The sequence below is a fragment of the Sebastes fasciatus genome, chromosome 4, assembly GCF_043250625.1.
Source record: "Sebastes fasciatus isolate fSebFas1 chromosome 4, fSebFas1.pri, whole genome shotgun sequence".
NCBI lineage: Eukaryota > Metazoa > Chordata > Actinopteri > Perciformes > Sebastidae > Sebastes > Sebastes fasciatus.
In genome coordinates this window covers 936,400-953,060 of record NC_133798.1, presented here as the reverse complement: position 1 = coordinate 953,060, position 16,661 = coordinate 936,400, and the positions used below count along the sequence as shown (strand labels likewise).

Below are 16,661 nucleotides of genomic sequence, written 5' to 3'. Positions count from 1 at the left end.
CTGCTCTGCAGCCGCTCTGTGAGCGTCACTGGCCGGCTCTCCAGCGAGCTACGCCCGCGGGTGATTGTGGAGCTTTTTAACTCGAAAAAAGGCAAATAAACACAGGTTCCTGTTAATTTATAATGGACATCTGTGTTGTGATATTTAAACAAACTATCCGTCAACAAGGAAATCAAAGCCTCTCGTCTACAGACCGGTCTCTAGAGAGCTCCAGCAGCTCATAGCGGTCTCTGAGCGTGACTACTCGGCTTGCTGGCAGCGACCCGGGCAGGCGCTCGCTGGCTGTCACGGTATTCTGTGGAGCTTCTAAACTCCGACAACGGTGGAACAAATGTTCGATTCGCCATCTAACTTCGTAAAACTGCCGATATTAATAATCTACACAGTTAATTTCTTGCCTCAAAAACTTTCAGAAGTGAATTTAGTGTTGAAATGGCTACAGAAAACGTAAAAAAAGAGCAGCTTTTGGCTGCTGTTGTTGTAACCGTAGACTGTGCTGTTCCGGCGCTTTGCATTGTGGGATACAGTAGGCGAGATAGACTGGTCCGATGCATACTGGAGAATTTTTCCAAATCAGTACGTCATCCGGGTATTTCTGGCATACTGGAGATTTTGCTTTTGTTCGCATACTGCATACTACATACTACATTTTGGCCAAATCAGTAGTATAGTATGCGGTTTTGAAATCAGCCATAGACTATATAGAAAGATGGAAGCTCCTCAAAAGTGAAGCCAAACCATCTGGATGGCCCCCTGGTGGCTGGCTGCAGTATAGCTCATAACGTCCTCCTCCACGTTAGCAGATTTTTCTGATAACTTTGTTTTAATTAGTTATTTGATTCTATAAAAAGGGGGTGATATGTCATGATTGGCAGCTGTGAGTCTCTCTCGCTGACAAGCTGCGGCCGTTCTCGGCTCACGATTGGTTTGACCAGACGAAGGTCTCTCCATGAATCACTGCTGATCCTAGTGTTGGCTTTTCCTGCTTCAGCCTCCCGACCGCGGCCGGAGTGAACAGGGGAGACACCGGAGTTTTGGTCGGCCGCAGCTTGTCAGCGAGAGAGACTCACAGCTGCCAATCATGACATATCACCCCCTTTTTATAGAATCAAATAACTAATTAAAACAAAGTTATCAGAAAAATCTGCTAACGTGGAGGAGGACGTTATGAGCTATACTGCAGCCAGCCACCAGGGGGCCATCCAGATGGTTTGGCTTCACTTTTGAGGAGCTTCCATCTTTCTATATAGTCTATGGCTGTGATCACCACCAACAGAACCCTGTTCCCCCTCAATGTGTTGGGGAGGAGGCAGAAATCTCAGAGAGGGAGCGAATATGTTTGGTTACCTCGATACCGCGGATCCACCGCCTGATCACTACTACGCAGACTCTGGCTCCAAAAGACGTCAAAGTCTCAAGATGGCAGCCCCCGTATCTGGGACATTTTAACTTCACTTCTGTACAGCGGGAGGAAGTGGAGACGTGTCGTCCATCTTTATATACTGTCTGTGCTCACAGCAATGAAAACTAAGTTCACCCCTTTTACAAGCAGCTGCCCACCACGAGGTCAGTCATGCTGGCTTTATTGTACATTTTAGACTCGCAATTCAAAAACATCCTTGACTTTGGGAAAAATAGGAATAAACAGTGGAGAGATCCTCCTCCAGGACAGACAGACAGTGAATAGATGTTGTTTGTTCAAAGCAGACAGAAACACCTAACACTAGTAAAATTACAATATGGAGAAAAAGAATGAAAATATTTTCCAGGATCAGAATCCCTGTTTTGATAATCTACAGACCTCTCTTTGGAAAGTTTCCATTGGGACTATTTCTCCAGTAGAAAGTAGTTCCAACCGTCGTATTGGGGTGGAGGCAGAAATCTCGAAGACTGATGCTTCCAACTACCAACTACTGCAAGTGGCATATTTCTTTGTAATTTGTGTGAGCCAACCTTTAAAGGGACTGTTTGTAACTTCTTACACGTATAAATCATCCGAGTCGGTGTCCCATGCGCGCTCCCATAAGCACGCTCGAGTGTGGCTACGCTGTTCAGATAAGAACTACACGGAAGCACCAAAACCTCTTGGTTGTATCTAGTGAAACCCGTCTGTTAAACAGTGTTGGCCGCGGTCGGAGGACGCGGGGGAGACCGTAGCTTTGGTCTCCAGGACCGGAGTCTCTGCTGTACTCTGCTCCTCTGCCTGCTTGCCTTCACTCAGCTCGCTCCACCTCACGTGCATGCGCGCACACTATACACTGCAGAAGACTTCGTAGCTCTGAGAATATCTAGTGAATATACAGTGGAATTTTGTGCAGAAATAACTGCTGCAGCTCCTCCAGACCAACAGAGGTTTCCCGTGTCTTGTGAAGTGACGGGGCTCCGCAGAGAGAAACGTTATCGTCTCCGACCAAAACTCCGGTGTCTCCCCTGTTCCCTCCGGCCGCGGTCGGGAGGCTGAAGCAGGAAAAGCCAACACTAGGATCAGCAGTGATTCATGGAGAGACCTTCATCTGGTCAGCTAACATTACTGCCAAGCAGCTGAAATATAGAGTGATATTGTGCTTTTAGCTGACGTGTGTCGCCTCACTGTTTTGAGCGATGCTCCTTCATGTCTATGTAGAGCGAGCAAGTGCGAGTCCGACGCTGACTTTCGTTGACTTAACGGCCACAGGTGTCGCTGTTAACAAGACATTTCTGATTCTTACAAACAGTCCCTTTAAAGGTCACCTATTATGCAAAATGCACTTTTCCATGTCTTTTAAACATCAATATCTGTCCCCAGTGTGTCTACAAGTCACCATAGTATCATAAAAGACCATCCTCTCTCTTTTTCTCCTGCTCCGTTTGTCCGGAAATGGGTGTCGAAAAACGCTGCGCAGCTTTTCTTTTCTTCTGACGTCGTTTGAGAATTAGCCATATAAGGGTTTCCTGGTCGAACCAGAGCAGAACCTTCAGTAGCTGACCCCGCCCCACAGCGCGTCACTGTCTCTCCTCCTCAACCGAACTTGAGCAAAGTAGCTCCTACTGTTAGTCTGCAAGAACCAGCAGAACAGGCTTCATGTACTCCCATCATCTAAATATAACATGTTCTTTCACAAAGGCTTTATGTAATTACACTGTTTAAACAGATGATATTTATATATTATATATATTTGATGTCATGCATGTAGCAGAGTACAGGTAGTAAATAGTGACTTGTAAGCAACACAACACATTTCTGTTTCACAGTCAAACTTTATTTGAGTTGACAGATGACAATATTTATTAAAGCTGCAAGCAGCGATGATCGGGCCCTCGCCCATGCGCGCACGTCGGGGGAACGCGCACGTCGGGGCACGTACATGTCTTCAGGGCAAGACTCTTATAAAACATGTCAAATTTGGGGAAGATTGGACAATGTACAGCCAATTTACAACAACTTCCTGTTTCCTGTAGGGGGCGCTATGACTATCACGCATAATACCACATATATGTCTTCAGGCCTGGTCCATTATCCAGCTTGTGAAGTTTGGAGCAGATTGGACTATGTAAAGTCAAGTAACAACAGCCTCCTGGTTTTTGGCGAAGAAGCTTTTTCGCCACCACGCCACGGCAACATGGTTCGATAACTTTTTGATCTTTTAATATCAAATCTAATATGTGTCCTTGTCGTGATGTGTTTTTACTATACATATTACAATTAACGTCATGACATTAACTTTTATATAACTTTACATTGTATATATTATATATATATATATATATATATATATATATATATATATATATATATATATATATGGAAAAGTTAGAAGGAAAAGTTTTAAAGTTATTATTTTTTGGGGTGATTTTTTAAGTATTTTATTGATAGGACAGTGGATAGAGTGTTGGAAAGGAGGAGAGAGAGAAATGACATGAGGAAAGGACCACAGGCCGGATTCGAACCCCGATCCCCCGCGTCTAAGGCGCTCGCTCTACCGACTGAGCTAAAACTGAGCTAACCAACCGCCGAAGGAAAAGTTTTATTTCATCATTGGAGGTTACAAGATTTGTATTTCTTCATATGTTCTTAGTATTTTTCTCACGGATTAACCCACAAGAAAAGATTATATTCATTTTAAATTGTATTTTTATGTAGAGTTTTTCCCAGGCAGTGTTTTGTTTCATTGTTTCACCAAATTTCATAAATTTAGGAGAGGGTTACAACCATTTCCGGTTTCCTGTAGGGGGCGCTATGACTATCACGCATAATACCACATATATGTCTTCAGGCCTGGTCCATTATCCAGCTTGTGAAGTTTGGAGCAGATTGGACTATGTACGACAAAGTTACAACAACTTCCTGTTTTTTGGCGAAGAAGCTTTTTCGCCGCCACGCCACGGCAACATGGTTCGATAACTTTTTGATCTTTTGATAAGTTTTCATCCCAAAGGTCTTAAGATACTACTGACCAAGTTTCAGGTAGATCTGATTAATTTCTGAGGCAGTGTACATCAATGTGTAAAACATGATATTTCCTGTTACCACTAGGTGGCGCTATGACTGTGAGTCAAAATTTGCATATGGATGTTGTCAGACATGGACCTTTATCAGGCATGAGAAATTTGGAGCATATAGGTTAATGTACGACAAAGTTACAACAACTTCCTGTTTCTTGGCGAAAGGCGCTTATTCGCCGCCACGCCACGGCAACATAGTTCGATAACTTTTTGATCTTTGAGCAACTTTTCATCCCAAAGGTCTTAAGATACTACTGACCAAATTTGAAGTTGATCGGGTTAAATCTCTAGGAGGAGTTCGTTAAAGTACAGCCCCTGGAAATGGTAAAAAACGCCATAAAATCCAACATGGCCGACTTCCGGTTTGGTTTACGGTATACCTCCAAGAGGGTTTTATTTACGTCTCGTCATGGTACATATTATATACATGGTACCAAATTTCGTAAATTTAGGGGAAACGTGTCGTCGGGGCTACTCAATAGGGGGCGCTAGCGAGCCAATTTGCCACACCCGAGTACGAAACCCATATCAGATATTTATTTCACGCACGTCTGACACGTGTGCAAAATTTGAAAACGCGTTCATTATCCCAAGCACCTCATTTTTAGGCGCAAAGACAAGGATGAATAATAAGAATAATAAGAATAATAATCATTTGAAATACAATAGGTCCTCGGACCGACTTTGTCGGTGCTCGGGCCCTAATAATAATCATTTGAAATACAATAGGTCCTCGGACCGACTTTGTCGGTGCTCGGGCCCTAATAATAATCATTTGAAATACAATAGGTCCTCGGACCGACTTTGTCGGTGCTCGGGCCCTAATAATCATTTGAAATACAATAGGTCCTCGGACCGACTTTGTCGGTGCTCGGGCCCTAATAATCATTTGAAATACAATAGGTCCTCGGACCGACTTTGTCGGTGCTCGGGCCCTAATAATCATTTGAAATACAATAGGTCCTCGGACCGACTTTGTCGGTGCTCGGGCCCTAATTAAAGCCGCAAGCGGCATTTCGCGGGTTATAGCCTTTCGCGCTCAAAGCGCCCCCCTAGTCGCCGATTTCAATGAAACTTTCAGCGGATGTTTCAGCTACTCTTGTGAACGTATGCTGCAAGTTTGGAGACGATGGGCCAAAGGCTTGTGAAGTTAGGTCTATTGATGTGCTGAGCCCACCCCTTAAAAATGAATTGGTCAATAACTTCACAACACAATGACATATCAACAAGCTTTATCCAACTTTTGATGAGCCTGGTCCAATAATGATTCGCAGAAAATATGCCAGCAATCAGACCTACGGTTTAGGAGGAGATGTCAAAAATGTGTTTTTCAAAGAATTCAACATGGCGGAAAATCTAGTCAGTGGACTTTCGTGGTCCAAGAGACTTTTTTGTAGATCACATTCAGCAGCACATGTCTGTCAAATTTCTAATCGATGGGACTTATGGTGTGAGGGGGCTGGCCGATTTCTGATCAGATTCCTCCGGTAACGTGCGCTGGGTGAAGTTTCTGGTTTATAAACTTTAAAGTAGTTTATTTTACTCTTCTGCTTCACTCTCCCTGCTCTCAGATTGTGAGGGGGGCGGGGAGGGTGACGCTGTGTTGTTGAGGATGTTTGATTGACAGAAAACGCTGACCAATCAGAGCAGAGTGGGAGGAGACAGGCTGTGAATCAGGGCTTTTCAGACAGAGGCTGAATTAGGCTCTGAGGCAGGCAGACTCAGGCTGCAGTATGAGAAGAATAAAGGGTTTTTTGAACATTGCAGCATGTAAACATGTTCTAGTGCAACATTAAAATACATCTATGAACCTGGAAATGAGCATAATATGAGACCTTTAAAGCTACAGACACAGAAATCAGCACTTTTGGAAATGGGCTGAAACAGAGGTTATAGAGACATGCTGGAATGCATGATCTGATTGTTTTTTTGAAAAAAAAAACTTCAGAGACATGGTTTGGAGGTGTCTGAGACCTATAATAACTAGTTTAAATGGAGTATAATATGTGACCTTTAAAGTAAAGCAGTTGAAAACATACAAGTTAATGCATCTTATGTGCAGACAATCTATGTCAGTGATTCTCGCTGGCACTCTGTCAGGCAGACCGCCAAATCATTTGCTATGAGTTATAAAATTTTGCTGTATCATTAAAAAGTGCATATCTACAGATGTTGACCATTAAAACAAGCATATTGTGTCCATTACGCCAATAGAAACTCTCAGTCAGTCAGTTTTCCACTGGTGAGTTTAAACATCTGGATTTATCAGGACTATGCCAGTCTTGTTACTGTTCATGTTCTGAAAGCTTTTAAGATCAGTTACTTGAAATGTAGACTATAAATGCTGTCCAGTTGAGTACGTGGTATTAACGTGATTCAAACTTAAATGTTTCTGTTTTTCACTAGGGCAGCAACTAACGATTATCTTCATTGTTGATAATCTGTGGATTATTTTCTGGATTAATTGATTAGTTGTTTGGTCTATAAAATGTCAGAAAATGGTGAAAAATGTGGATCAGTGTTTCCCAAAGCCTAAGATGACATCCTAAATGTCTTGTTTTGTCCACAACTCAAAGATATTCAGTTTACTGTCATAGAGGAGGAAAGAAACCAGAAAATATTCACATTTAAGAAGCTGCAATCAGAGAATTTTGACTTTTTTTTTTTTTATTTATCCAAATAGATAAATGGATTATGAAAATAGTTGTCGATTAATTTAATAGTTGAGAACTAATCGATTAATCGTTGCAGCTCTATATATCACTATGAAACAGGTTTAAATGATTTACTTTTAGAATACAAACAGTTCCAATGCATCTAAGAGTCCAAATGATACTAACCATATGTTTAATCTGTGTTACGATTATGAGGGGGTCCTTCGGAGATTTTCTCTCCTGTAGGGAGATTATTATTTGCTGCCCATGCAGCAAATAATAAGGTAACAAGTGATGACAGCTACCAGCAGAGGGCACTGTTAGCTCACTTTGGTGGCAGAAAGTTCTCCTTTTCATGTTTGCTCTCAAATTTCTGGGAGTGTCGATAGATTTGACTGTTGGATTTTGACCAGTGACATTTCTACTTACTCATTAAAGGTGGTAATGGAATGTTTTTTCGCTCTGTGGTTGCCAGGCGGACCTGACTTATAATGTGCAGGACGACCCAGCAGCCTTCTACGGTGTCACCAGCCAGTATGAGAGCTCGGAGAACATGACCATCACCTGCTCCACCAAGGTCTGCTCTTTCGGCAAGCAGGTGGTCGAGAAGGTGGAGGTGAGGATGTCTTGAGAGTCCTTCAGACACTGTCTAATAAAAAGTACTCAAGTCATTTAGTATAGATATCCTGACTTTTAGTCCGTCATATGGGACACACTCCAAAAAAGCACTGTACCCCTACCCATAATGCACTTTGATACCTTTACTTTGTCATGTTGCATTCACACCAAAAGCGAAGCGAATTTCGCCTCGCTTTATTCGCCCAAGTTGGACCGCTTGTGTTCATTCGCACTAGACACGCTGGAGAGAAGAGAAGATTAGAGGAGGAGCTTGTCTCCATGGATACCAACAACTTTTCCTCCATCAACCATGGAATAAATAACCACTGTTGCTGCTTTGTACATGTTGAGGAAGTCCCAGATATGTCAGAAAACCAAACGCTGTCGTGTCTGGGTTCATAACATCACCCAGCGACGAGCTGTATTCACGTACAGTGACATCACACTGACTGTATCTAGCAGCCACACGTCTCTACTGCGGTATGAACCCAAAATAAACAGATTGTGCTGTGATTTAATATCAATAAACAGATCAAAAGGATGCTGAAATAACTACGTAATGATGCTGATTAGTAAAATGTCTGAATTCATGCTTTGTCAGGTCTGTTACCATGACAACAAGCAGACAACTTTTAAAATGCTTGTTTTCTGAATGGAGTTTGGATGGATCAGTGCCAGACTATGCAGCTGCTCCATCAGCACTCAACATAAAGTCTTCTAGAGACGTTGTTGTTTCTACCACAGACCGTCTGTGGGTTCTACACAGAGTTTGGTCCGATCTCTGTACAGATATGAGGTACTATCGTAGCTCTGGGTGACCACAGACACATATAAGATTTATTTCCTCCATTTCTGATTCATCAACGTCAGGACGTCAGTGAGGACAATCTCAACGCTGATAGGCTTTCGACACAGCGTCACGTGAATTTCTCAAATGACGTGAATTTCTCAAATGACGTGAATTTCGCGCGTTTGCCTCGCACCATTTGCGTCTCCCAGCGTGAATTTGCGTCCATTTGCCTCTTTGCATTGACCTTGTATGTAACTGTACCGCGCGAGAAGTTTGCTGCGCCATCAGACCCTTCCTACTTTGGAAAGTCACGTCTTTCTTACCAACTCCATTGTTCTATTTTGTACCTGTTCTAAATGTGTAAACATATCAATCCTGATGACATCATTAGGGTTACTTTGTGAGGCCTGACACATTCAGAGCCACAGAAGACATCACGGTTTTCACAGGATTAGCTCATGACTAGTAAACTGATCTTTACTAAAAAAAGGATTTGGAGTTCCCCTTTAGTGGTCAGTTATCACATTTCATTTAGTAATGGTAACAGATTTCTCTCTCTCTCAGACGGAGTATGCAAGGTTTGAAAACGGGCGCTTCATCTACAGAATCAGTCGCTCTCCAATGTGTGAATACATGATCAACTTCATCCACAAGCTCAAACACCTGCCTGAGAAATACATGATGAACAGTGTGCTGGAGAACTTCACTATTCTGCTGGTGAGTCAGTCAGTCTGTGTGTGAATGTATGAATAAACCGTTTTTTTTTGTGTATGTTTAGGAAGCCCTGAGAGGCAAGTAAGGAAAAAACTATTGTGGTGATCTATTTTCTAAGTCTGATCTAAGTTGTTTCCTCTCCTGTGTTTATGACTTAAGAACAGGTGGGAAAAGGTTTTGCCAGGAAGTGTTTGTTGTTGTAATACTAATTTTGGCCACAGGAGGCTGAAGTGCACCACTACTACATAACCACTAAGTCCTAAATAGGACTAAAAGCATTCATGTTTTCTTCCAGGTGAGTTTTAATTTCTCCATGCACTCTAAACAAAAGGAACATATATTGTGTGTTAGCAAGTTATGTAACATGTCATGTCTTTCTTTTGGCTTAAATGTCTTTTAATCTGGGCTGATCTGCCGTTGGGGAAAACATGAATGCTTTTATTCCTATTTAGTGCACGGCATAGTGGTGCATTTCAGCCTCTTGTGGCCAAAATGAGTTCATTACAACAACTACAAAAACTTTGTTTCACTTGTTTTCACAGATGAATAAAAAGTAACTTAGAAAAATGATCCTGGCAAAACCTTTTTTACCTGTTTCACAGATGAAAAACAAAATGTAAGTAACTTCCAAAGATTATCTTGGCAAAACCTTTTTTTTTGTAGATGTAGATACATTTTAACACCTAACTTTTTTATTCTTTCTTTCCTCTGTGTGTGTGTGTGTGTGTGTGTGTGTGTGTGTGTGTGTGTGTGTGTCCAGGTTGTGAGCAACAGAGACACTCAGGAGACCTTGCTGTGTATGGCGTGTGTGTTTGAAGTGTCCAACAATGAGCACGGAGCTCAGCACCACATCTATCGACTTGTCAAAGAATAACACACACACACACGCACACACACACACACACACACACACACACACACACACACTCACACACACACACACACACATGGCCTTTGCTTGGTGATTAACGGTGACATTGGAGGTAAACTGTCTAAAAACTGAATTCTGCAAAAGTGTCTTTCAGCCAAACAACTCGACTTAGTGAAGAAGAAAATGGCTTCGTTTTCAACAATAATTGGATCATTTTTAATTTAACATCAGATGTGATGCAGAATGCTGCAGAATCCGCCTCAGCAGGAGTATTTCCACACATAACTCCAACCCCAATATCAGATGTTCATTAGCTGTAAAAAGCATGATGAAACACACCAGAATGGACCTGGGTGGTTTTCCCACAAACATCTTGACTGGGATATCACCTGGAGATGTCACGTCTACTGCTAATTGGTTTCTTCCCTTCTTTCTCCCAGGAAAGTTCTAGTTTTCTGTAGTTGGAAATTAAAGCGGTACTTCTGTCATGCGCTTTTGGGAAAGTAACCAAGGGATGAAAAAAAAAGTATCTCACCCCCCCCCCACCCACCCACCCATGTGACAAGTGTGTGTGTTATCTGCCAACATACTGACGGACACTGAAGGTCAGACCCTGTGTATCATCAATAACACCACTGCATTCTCATATAGCACAGTAGAGAGGTGGTTTTGTACAGATAGCCACTGCAAGTTGTGTGAGCTGCATTCTTGCACAAAAAGAGGTTTGTTCCCAAAGAAAAGAAATCAAATTTCTACCTTTTTGTATGTTTTCTTTAAAAAAAAAAAAAAAAGAATAGCTTATAGACTATATTTTAATTCCAGGAACACTATCTAAAATGTATGTTAATAAGAACGTATAAGTGAAATTGAACAATTCAGGTACCTTTTCGTGCAACAAGTGACTCTTCATCAAGATTGAATAAAGAAATAAAGAAATAAAGAAGTAAGCATGTTAAAACAATAATCCTTATGATTTCCCTTCTGGCTGTTTTGGCCTTAGTGACAAACGCTTCCTGCCAGTGCTTCACAATAAAAGCCGCTCCATGTTTAAGCAGTTGAATGCTTTCAATATGAAGCGGCAGCAGTAGGAAATGTTGGGTTAGCATTAGTAAAAACTTAACACTGCTCTGATAAAGCTGTAGGAGAGTGGCTGGATTACATTCATGTGTCCTGTGAGACAGTTTGAATCCAGCACAGGAATGGCGGATCTCGTCAATTACAACCAAAACTACCATGTGGAGAGGTAATTACTAGGGCTTTCAATCGATTCAAATATTTAATCACAATTAATAGCAAATTAATACCACATTTTTTTATCTGTTCAAAATGTAATGAAAAATGTAATAAATGGAGATTTGTCAAGTATTTAATCCTCTTATCAACATGGGAGTAGACAAATATGCTGCTTTATGCAAATGTATGTATATATTTATTATTGGAAATCAATTAACAACACAAAACAATCACAGATATTGTCCAGAAACCCTCACAGGTACTGCATTTACCATAAAACAATATGCTCCAATCATAACATGGCAAACTGCAGCCCAACAGGCAACAACAGCTGACTTGACTATGACTTGACCCAAACTGCATGTGATTATCATAAAGTGGGCATGTCTGTAAAGGGGAGACTTTACATTCACTGATCTGGAGGTCAGAGGTCAAGGGACCTCTTTGAAAATGACCATGACAGTTTTTCCTCGCCAACATTTAGTGTAAGTTTGGAGCGTTATTTAACCTCCTTCATGACCAGCTAGTATGACATGGTTGGTACCGATGGATTCATCAGGTTTACTAGTTTCAGATGATACCAGTATCTTCTCTCTAATTTTGAAACTCGCCGCTACAACCTCCGAAACTTAAGATCGATTGTGATTTGATCGATTGTGTTAATGCCTTAACGTCAGTGGTGTTAAAATTAATTTGCATTAACGCGTTATTTAGTTAACTTTGACAGCCCTAGTAATTACAGAATTTACATTTAATGGCTATTGCTGGAAAAATATACCATAAAATGTTTTTTTATTTGAAAATCTTAAGGATTATAACTTTTAAATATCAAATATATTGTGGTCAGTCCATTGGGAAGCACTGTGCATCTTTAAACTATACAACAACAGGAAGGAATTGTATTAAACAAACCTATGAATTTTCTGATCAGGTTTCACTTTGCAAATTCAATTTAGCGTAGTTCCATATTCTTGCACCAGCTAACATGAGCTTTAACATGTCCATATTGACAAACGTGTTCAAGCCTGAAACGTTATTACGCCCATATTGCAATTGAAGATTGTGCTGACCAGAAGCCGTGACACGTTTTCATTTGGAGAAAAGTGGTTTAAGACACAGTTCCCTTTAATCAGTCCAGGACTTGTTTCTTCCAGTTAGATGATATTAATGTCAGAATTAAAGTCATTGATGAATCCAAAACCAAAAACTGTTGATGAAGTGTACTGTAGCAGGTGATGATCGGTGGTTCGTCTGTGTCATGCTCGGCAGCATGAAGTGCCTTTGGTTGGGAACAGCAGTGGACATTTCTAATCGGTTTCATGAAAGTCCTGATAATTTGGTGTTGTAAATGGTGTACAGAAAGGCATTTTAGTGAATAGAAATGCATAATTAGGTATCACATGCTCCAGTGTCTGAGAGCTAATTATCCAAATTCCATATTTAATGGCTGTTTCTTGTTGTACTTTGTAGACAGTCAGGTGTTCTTATCTCCCACAGGATGTTAATGAGACACATTCTTGTTCACTTCATTTTTAAAGCACCATTTACATGTGTATTACATGTATGTGTGACAGATTGATGCTGAAACCGCTTGCTCACTAGGTATTGTCTGGTGCCTCATTTATGAAACACAACTTGGACTTGTTACTGCTAGAGAAGACTTCATATCGCTGCTGTCAGATAATTGAAAAGATCTGGAGAACATATTGAAGAACAATGAACCAGCATGAAGAATACGTTATGCTGATTATCACATGTTTCCTGTGTGACCGGCTGGGATGCTACGTGGTGTCCAGAATACTCAGTTATTTGCAGAGAAGACATTGCAAATTCAGTTTGTGTTTAGGGCATGTATTAGCATTTTACCAACTGAAATGAAACTGGCCAGCTGTTAAATATTTGGTGTTAAAGGGGAACTACGCCCATATTCAAAATCCACACATTTTATTCCTATGGTCTAAGACAGTCCAAGACGTAACATGAACAACTCTCTCCCAAACCCAAAACTAGAGAGCTAAAACTCAAACTTGTGATTGTGATGTTATAGGGTATAAAGTGTGGAAGTGCTCCATAGACAATGAATTGGGAGAGATGTTCTAGATGACACTGAGAGTACTCAGGGGAATGTTCTGGGTAGGGCTGTCAATCGATTAAAATATTCAACCGCGATTAATCACATGATTGTCCATGATTAACCGTGATTAATCGCAAATTATTCACATTTTTATCTGTTCTAAATGACCTTAAAGGGAGATTTGTCAAGTATTTAATCCTCTTATCAACATGGGAGTAGACAAATATGCTGCTTTATGCAAATGTATGTATATATTTATTATTGGAAATCAATTAACAACACAAATCAATGACAGATATTGTCCAGAAACCCTCACAGGTACTGCATTTAGCATAAAACAATATGCTCCAATCATAACATGTCAAACTGCAGCCCAACAGGCAACAACAGCTGTCAGTGTGTCAGTGTGCTGACTTGACTATGACTTGCCCCAAACTGCATGCGATTATCATAAAGTGAGCATGTCTGTAAAGGGGAGACTCGTGGGTACCCATAGAACCCATTTACATTCACTGATCTGGAGGTCAGAGGTCAAGGATCCCCTTTGAAGTTGGCCATGACAGTTTTTCCTCGACAACATTTAGTGTAAGTTTGGAGCATTATTTAACCTCCTTCAGCTAGTATGACATTAGATTCATCAGGTTTTTTAGTTTCATATGATACCAGTATCTTTACTCTAGCTTTAAAACTGAGCCGCTACAACCTTCAAAAGATCGATTGCGTTAGCGTTAAAGAAATTAGTGGTGTTAAAACAAATTTGCGTTATTATGGCGTTAACTTTGACAGCCCTAATTCTGAGTATATGATAACATGTTCTGCTTCACAACTGAGAGAGCACTACAATAGAATAAAGCTAATTTGGGTTTAAAAAAGGTCCATGAAATCAGTCTTCAATTCATTGTCTATGGAGCAGCTCCACACTTTATACCCGATGACATCTCAAGTTTGACACTTACTTCTCTGGCTTCTGGCTTTGAGAGAGAAGAGCTCATGGTCACAAGGATTGATTGAACTTTACTAGGCCATGTTCCCCTTTAACGATGACTCATATCTGACTGGTGTGGAACGACCATCAGTCTTCTACATTGGTGTTAAAGAATGTTACGATTTGCCATTGTCCAAAAGCACTATATTTTGACTCTAGTTGTCTTAAGACTGCTGTGGGCGTCTCTCAGGGTTACAGACACCTGTCCAACAATCCTTTCAACACACTGGTGAATCATTCTGTTGGGAAAATTCCCCTGCCTTCAACTTTCCCAACGTTTTGTCTCACACTACAGTGGCTTGTTGTTTGCAGGCGGACTACCAGACCTTCACAGCACAGTACTAATGTAACATGTACATGAGAACCCAACACACAGCCTCAAAGGGGCTGAGTTTGCCATAATGACCCTCTGTCTGGACATTATCTACCACCTGCTTACCAAAGACGGCCATCATGTGACACAAAAGGAGAAGGGATTTATTACAAGCTAGAGTACAAGCTTCTGCCAAAAAATAGTTTCAAGGAAAAGGACTATGAATCTGTAGCTCATGGGCTACACTGTAAAACTATATAAACAGAAAGTAACGTAAGTAGGGTTAAAAAACCTTGTGTTTAGAAGAGTGTGCATTAATATGTTTTTGTCTTTAAAGACATTTTTTTATTTGACCTTATCAAATATGGACACCTCTTATCATCTTGGTTGGCAGAGTGAAGAAGCCATATGAGAAGGCCACAGGAAACCCCAGATATCTGTTAAACCTAACCAGGACTCAACTTTAGGGATTTACTGTTAAATGTGCGCTCATTATAATCAACAAGAGAATGTGCTCACAGTTATAAAGTCACACAGAGCAGTGTATACGTGTTGCCTAAAGGTTATTCAAAAGGTTTCCGAGTCATCGTCGTCTGTGTTAATGTTGTCTCATATGTGCAAGTTGGATATTTATCTTCTTTTCCGAACCAAGTTTGGCACAGAAATCCTGTCTGTAATCAATTCCAAAATGGCCTTGAATCTTTTCGCTCCGGTGCATGTGCAGCACATCTGTATGTGCACTGAGGGTTTTTGATAAGGTGCTTTATATAAAGGTGACAATAACGTTTATTACAGATGTTGTGTATATCTTTGATATTCTAATATTTATCCTATTTTGCGAAGAAGAGAGTACATTTAGGAAAATCTTAAAGCTAGTGGTTGTTGTCTACTGGTACTGCACAGGGTCTGATCTTTTTTTCCCCTCATGGCTAAAAGTATGTTAGATATTTTCTAGCTTTGTAGAGACTTTGTACGCATATGCTATTCAGTTTAAATAAATGGTCAGTTCCAAACTGTGACCCAAACTGTGACCTTTGTCTTTATTCATTAGTCCGCATTAACGATAATGTCCAATGTGAGTCTGAAGTCTCTATCCACGGAGTCAGCTGAGAGCAATGATCGGTCTAGGTCTCAAGAACGGTCAACACCACTTTTTGAAGGTCGTCTTGGAATCAACAGCATTTTAACTCAGCCTTGGTCTCAGGATTTAAATTAAAGACCAATGACGCTGAGTGTCTTATTTATTTGTTAACAACATTACTTTGATTGTTCATAAAAAAACAGGAAAACCCCCCAAGTAAAATTCACCTCTTTTGATTATTTGATGTTTTTATGGGATTGTGGATCTTTCAGATCAGTTTGAGGAGTGCCTATGGTTTGCATGTTCCACATTGTATCGTAAATGTGTCATGCACTGTTCTGGTCTTAGTCTTGACTTGGTCTCAACCCCTCAAAGTCTTAGTGTTATCTTGGTCTCTGGTCTTAGTCATGACTTGAATCTCGGTTTAAGTGGTCTTGAGTCATAAAAAGTCATAAAATAGTCTTGGTATAATATGTCAAAAATGTTATTAAAAGGTCATAATATCATATGACCTTTTTATATCATAAAAAAGTGATACTATAGTAAGTCTTAAAAAAGTCAGTGAATTATATATAAATGATCATATCATAGTCATAAATACGTTATAGTATAGTATGTAATAAAAAATCATAAAGAAATAGTGATAGTATAGTATGTCATAAAATAGTCATAAAAAAATTGTAAAAATAGTCATAGTATAGTATGTTGTAAAAAAAGGCATAGTATATTATTTCATAAAAAGTCATATTGTAGTATGTCGGAAAAAAAAAAGTCATAGTAAAGTATATTGAAAAAAAAAAAAAAAAATCATAATATAGTATGTCGAAAAAATAAAAAAAGTATTAT

At 40.2% G+C, this 16,661-nt stretch overlaps 1 protein-coding gene across 3 annotated transcripts in view; it reads left to right on the top strand.

The window, feature by feature from the left end:
* Positions 1–10,923, top strand: part of LOC141765487 (transcriptional enhancer factor TEF-1-like) — a 73,287-nt gene extending 62,364 nt beyond the window's left edge. For all 3 annotated transcript variants that reach the window (XM_074631486.1, XM_074631485.1, XM_074631484.1), the window contains 3 exons: positions 7,612–7,752; positions 9,109–9,261; positions 10,019–10,923. In XM_074631486.1, coding sequence (XP_074487587.1) covers positions 7,612–7,752; positions 9,109–9,261; positions 10,019–10,132 — 408 coding nt within the window. In that variant the 3' untranslated portion in view covers positions 10,133–10,923. The remainder of the gene's footprint in view (positions 1–7,611; positions 7,753–9,108; positions 9,262–10,018) is intronic.
* Positions 10,924–16,661: the final 5,738 nt, after the last annotated feature.